We start from the raw sequence: 6,106 nt of genomic DNA on the forward strand, positions 1-6,106 counted from the left end.
GAAGTTCTGTTTTCCACAATAACAGAAACAGAAATCTTCTTAAAGCAAAACAAAAGATGGTTTCAATTCCAACAGAATTTCCTGAAGTTTCTGTTATTTCATAAGTCTCTGTGCTGACAGAAAAGTATAAAACTGGATGTGAGTTCTCATCCAGTTAGAAAAGCCATCAGCACACCACATCATTTTACAATTTTTTCACTCTCAAATGGTCTGTACCAGAGAGGTGCTGAACATACTTAATTGCACCTTGTCAGGTTACATTATAGAGGAGCAGCCCCTCCAAAAAGTTTAGGAGGAAATGCTTTAGTCTTAAAGGCTAGTGACAGACATTCAAAAAGCCTGAATGTGAATTGATTCAATCTTTGCAGGTTAGTCTAACCTGGCTGGCTGAACTGGTTTGTAACCGGACAGACATTCTCTCTGGACTGAGAGAAATTCAGGCACATGCCTGCACTGGTTCAGGCTAGAAGCCAGGAGGGCACTAGAACAGCCCTCCCTTCCCTTGCACAGTACTGGGCTGAGGGGAGCATGTCCAGGCCCTGGCAGGACCTCTGATTAGGGAGGGCTGCCTGCACCATCCCAGGCTTTTCCCCGCTGGCTGCTCAAAGGGCAGGAGTGTTGCCAGACCCCTCCCCTGCTAGCACTCTGAGGCAAGGGGGAGTGTGCAGTGCATACATCTGATGATGATACAGAGCTTTTCAATCTCCCTCCCTGCTTCTTTATACTATCTGCAGCAAACTGAAAGGCAAGTAAGCCAGAAGGGGGCTGGATAACAGTGTTCATCACCTCATCAGCAAAACAATAGCCTCTCTCCATTACTTCAAACTCTTAAATAACTTACCAGCTGACCTGATTACTCCAAACAGCCCTAAGCAGTCACTGTTCTGTCTGCCTTCCCAACGAAATTGGAGATGCACACAGACACTTCTCAGCATTAGCTAGCATACCACATGCCTATGGTCCATGGGGCTGGGGTCCCTGCTGTGGGACATGGGAGGGAGCTGGAGGGATTTCCTGCTTCAGCAGTGAGCAGAGAGGGGAGGTAGGGCAGGGGGAAGCCAGGCAGACCCTGCAAGTCTCTGCTGGAGCTGCAGCCAGGAAGCAGAGGGGGTGGGGCCAGTCCCTCCCAGCCCAGAGAGCATGCTGGGATGCTGCGGGTATCTGGTTTATCTTAAACCAACAAGGGGTCTGGGCAGACATTGCATAAACCATTTTGAGCCAAATCAGTTAAGTCTGATACTACATTCAACCAGGTTGAAACTTGGTTTATGTGCACTGAACATCTGTTCTGTTACAGGTTTAAACCAGTTTCTGATTACTTAAATGTCTGTCCCTAGCCAATGAGAAAGAAGGGTAACTCTTTATTTTCATGTGCCTTACTCTCAGAGACTGTTAGTTTTTAAGTGATGCCCACAGGTCTACTGATACACTTGTCCTTTGCAGTGTTCTGTGCACCGAAAAGGAAAGAAAAGGACCTATCTATCTTGCAAGAACAATTTAGCTTATACAATATCAACCTGATAACTGGCTGATCCTTTCTTCCTAGATTGAATCAAATTCTATTTGTGATAGGGGAAATAAATTCCATAATCATATCGAAGGAATCAAAACTCATGGTAGAGGCAATATCTTTTATTAGACCAACCAGATGTTTGCAAAAATATATCTAATAAAAGATATCGCTTCTACCATGAGTTCTGATTCCTTTTGCCTCTAGATCAATATGGCTACGACCTGGATATCAGTCATATTGAGGCAGCTTACCCCCAAAAGGTCAATTTTCGTGGTTTACCAGAAAGGCCAAGAAAACCTCTGCATTAAGGAACAGATTTTTCCCATTTAAAACATCTGAATACAGTCCTCACTGATTGTGGCAAGCACATGGTTTAACAGCTATAAGTCTACTACATAAAATGAAAGGTAAAACCATGGCTGGTACCAGCAGTGAAACCATGAATATCTGTCTCTGCCTGAAACAACTGGCATGTTAGGAAAGATTCTCAAGAACTATGGAAATGCAGGAATCATCTATGAATAAGCCTACTGTCTGTCACATATTCCAGATGTTAATCCAATGATTCCCAATCAGGGTGCCTTGAGATCCTTTCAAGGGTGGAGTGGAGGCCATGCTATGTTAGCACTTTTAGATGTGCACACATAAGTTACATAATAAACCCGGAGATTTTATGTAGGAATCCATAAGCGTCAAAAATATTCTGACCTGTTGTGGTGCTTCCGAATTCTTTGCAACAGAATTGCTCAATTATTTTTCTGCCGCCAGAAAACAAATTAAAACTAAGAACTTACATTTTCCGAGGGGTGCCTTAAGTCTAAAAAGGTTGAGAACCACTGTCTTAATTCCTATTGTAGGGTACCTGTTTTCATTAGGGTAGAGGTGAATAGTCTGTGTGAAACGAGATGCCTACGCAGGTTCTGCTGGAGAAAACAGGTCTGAATCTAGTGAGTACGTTTTATTTTTGTCTTTGTCTCAACACACACCTGGACACCAACTCAAAATAATTTACATCTTATCTGTATCACAGTTTTAGAAAGATACTTCCACTCAATGTGGTCAAAGGCTTATCCACACAAATAAGATGACTGTACTAATCTTTCCTAACTTTTCTTCACCGTCCTTGAAGGGTGAAATAGGTTTCTGAGAATTAGAATATTAGACTTTCTATTTTAACAAATAGAAAGAAAAAAAAAAGTACAAGCTATAACACCTGAGTGCCCATTTTTAAAAGTTAGGCCACACTGTTCCACAAAGACAATTTTCTTCAGGACATCACTTTTTCACATCAGCTCCAGGGAAAGGTTTGTGATGGGAGTGGGATGTGCAACATAAATGCTCTTAAAAATTTTCAAAAACAATAAGTATAAATGGACCTGCATATTAAAAAGGAGAGGTACACTGATACACTGGTCCATATCGTATCAGCACCGATAAAAGGAAAACTAACATTATTGGCAATCGGCATCTTTTGGCTGGTGTGGCCAAAAGTGTCACCAAAAAATGCACAGGAGTGCAGCTGCAGCATGCACAGCAGCCCAACAGCTTGGAGAGAAACGTCTGGCCAGTAAGTTTATGGGGGAGAAGGGGCATGGGGGCAGATCAAGGCTCCCACAGTGAAGAAGGGAATGGGGCTGGGGCTGCACAGTCGGGATGGGGTGGAACAGTGCGTGGGATGAAGCCACAGGCAGCTTGTCCAAAGAGCACAGGGGAGGGGGGAGAGGGGTCAACTGCTGCCTCTGCACATACCCCGGGGGAGGCATGGTGGGCACATGCCCCTCAGATTTGTGCACAGGGTGAGGGCGGGCTTCCCACTGTGTGCTCAGGGCTGGGGCTGCCCCAGCCTCTTCCCCTGGGCTGCACTCAGGGCAGGTGGTGGCAGCACTGGGCAGGGGTCTATGATGAATTTTGGGGTGGCTGTAGCCTCCACCACAGCCCCCCACCCAAGCGCAGCCACAGCCCAGCCTCTCCACTGGGAAGGGGCTGGTGCAGCCCACTGCCCCCAACAGCAGCAGCCGTCTTTGCCCCATGCACAGATCTGGGGGAAAGGTGCCCCCCATGGCTCCCCTGGGGTGTGCACAGCAGTGGGAGCCACCCCACCCGCCTGCATCCTTCAGACGAGCAGGCTGCAGTTCTGTTCCATGTCCCACTCTACCCCGGCTGTGCAGCACCTGCCCGTCCCAGCCCCACTCCCTCCCTCACCTTGGAGGCTTCGATCTGTACCCCCCACACCCCATCCGTCCCACATGTCCCTTTCTCCCCTGAACAGACCTACTAGCTGGATGCTTCTCTCCAAGCTGCTGGGCTACATATCCACTATCGGATAAGTACAGGCCGATGTGGCTGGTCAATAATCAGCCATTGGTATCAGCCTAAAAAATCTTTATCAGTGCACCCCTATTAAAAAGATAACCTGGATGGTATAAACTAAACAGTGAATTTTTTTTGTTCCACTGTTGAGAGAAAGCTTTACCACAAGTTATTTCTTTGATACAAATAAAGTAAATAGTATTTTTGTCCTTCAACATCCTATATTGCTTTTTCACCCTGAACAATACTAAAGTTTTTATCCAGAACCATATGCAATCTCTCTCTTCTTGTAGCACATGCATTTACTTTTAGCTCCCCTGCTTATATCTATTTAGCTATTACAAATCTAGTAACACTGCATCAGCAAGACAGTTGGCTGAAGTGGTCCTAAGTGACATCATTTGTTTAAAGTATAATCAAAGCAATCTGAAACTAAACACACAAATGTAAGAAAGCCAAAAATAAATCTGATTTGCACATGAATATATACTGCCAAAATAATTTTATTATGCTCTATATATCAAGCATTTATGGCAGTCTGAAACTGTTACTGGGATTGGTTGATTTTACAAAGTTATACAAATATCACCCAATCACCTCAGAGTCAGACTGGACCTCTTCTGCAGCTGGTTGAGAGTCATCAAGTGTGGTGAGTTCATTGCCACGTTCAGACATACCTGAAAATGAAATAGGTTATGCATGCATTAATCTTCATGCAAGTGTTTAGATGATGCACCTTATAGATACTCCTAATGAAGAGTGAACCTTAAGAAACTAATTTTACTATTGAGAGTCCCTGCTTCATTTAAAAAAAAACCCTCCCTCTAAATTCCAGTTGCTCTTAATTTTCAGGAAAGCAGAAAGATTCAACATAGTTTATAAAAATGTAAACAGATTAGATTAATCTACTTGCATCTAAGTGGTTTTAGGCATGGTAACCAAAACAGCTTTCTTGCTCACCATGAAAGAAAATACCAAAAACATCAGGCTGTTTAGAAGTAGTACAATCATAAACAACTAAGTTACATTTGTTTGGAGTATCAAAAAGATGTTTTCCCATTCAGAAAGCATCCATTATGTTTTGGGTATAACATAGTTTAAGTAACTGATTTTTAAAGGCACTTTTACATGGGCTCTGGCAGTGGGAGGGAGGAAGGTGTTCTACAGTGGCTCTGAGAGAACTGCTGCATCTCCTGTATCAGCGTCGCTACGCTTTAAAATGACAGCAGGGGCATTCGACCAGCTTTAGTTCAAGTGCCTCTGCCACCATTTTTAAGTGTGGAAACTGCTGATACACAAGATGCAGGAGGCTGCTAGAGCACTGCAATTGCCACACACTAGTAGACTTAATCGAGTCTGCTCCAATGCATTGGTATTCCAGCATTTCAGAGCAGCCTTCGCACTCATATATAGGCGCCCTAAAAAGCCAACTAAAATCCATTAAATATCTCATTGGATCTGTGAACAAAACCATGCAAATTAAACAAGTTTTAAACCCTTTTTAAAAGGGTGTTTTTTTTTCTCTTGTGAATCACATTTTCACACCTACAAGTGCTAATGCACCCTGCAGCACCCTTGAAAAGATCTCAAGGTCAAGAATCACTGTTCTAGACATTGTTTTCATAGTGAAGAGCCTCTAACCAAGCATCCCCTCCTGAAAGCAGAAACCTGTGCTCCAACTCCTTGTCCCCCTGGAAGATTCCTCCGACTTCCCCACAGCATACACAGCTTACACACCCCCTCTTCCAGGACTCAAAATTAAGCTATTCAGGGACCATGTGATAGATGTAAAAAGACAGAAATACACAGATAGATTTCACACGGTTCCTAAACGCACTGTTTCTCTTCAACAAAGCAAAAGATAGGGGACAGGCTACAAGATTCCCACATATCAGGCTTCCTTGTTTGCATGAACCCTTTTAATAACTGGCTCATGTTCACAACATTTGGCAATTTTCCTATGGTTCAAACCTCAGCCTGTTGGCCCAACATGGGGCTGGCCTTTGGGCCCTATGTGGCCTGCAGACCAGTCCCACACTCCTCATCCAGCCTGATGAATTTGATACCCCTGACCTAGCCCACTGTCCCTCACTACTTCCACCTCAATAGTCCATCATTAAGACCTAGCAACTACCGTATTTTTGCGCCTATATCCCACGGGGTATGCGCAATTTTACAAAAAACATGGATGGGTGCAGGCTATACCAGGGTATGGGCTATCGACGGACTTTTTTCCCCCACAGGCAGGGCAGGACAGGCTGTGCCGCCGCCGCCATGGGGGCC

General features: G+C 44.4%; 1 protein-coding gene across 9 annotated transcripts in view; it reads right to left on the reverse strand.

Annotated features, from left to right (window-relative positions):
- The window catches only part of ARFIP1 (ADP ribosylation factor interacting protein 1), an 81,714-nt gene that overhangs the window by 55,248 nt on the left and 20,360 nt on the right, over positions 1 to 6,106 (reverse strand). For 3 of the 9 annotated variants that reach the window (XM_006019150.3, XM_025198520.1, XM_025198518.1), the window contains one exon: positions 4,421 to 4,500. The exons of the other annotated variants lie outside the window; for them this stretch is intronic. In XM_006019150.3, coding sequence (XP_006019212.1) covers positions 4,421 to 4,498 — 78 coding nt within the window. In that variant the 5' untranslated portion in view covers positions 4,499 to 4,500. The remainder of the gene's footprint in view (positions 1 to 4,420; positions 4,501 to 6,106) is intronic. 9 annotated transcript variants of the gene reach the window in all.

The sequence above is a fragment of the Alligator sinensis genome, unplaced genomic scaffold, assembly GCF_000455745.1.
Source record: "Alligator sinensis unplaced genomic scaffold, ASM45574v1 scaffold169_1, whole genome shotgun sequence".
NCBI classification, from domain to species: Eukaryota; Metazoa; Chordata; order Crocodylia; family Alligatoridae; genus Alligator; species Alligator sinensis.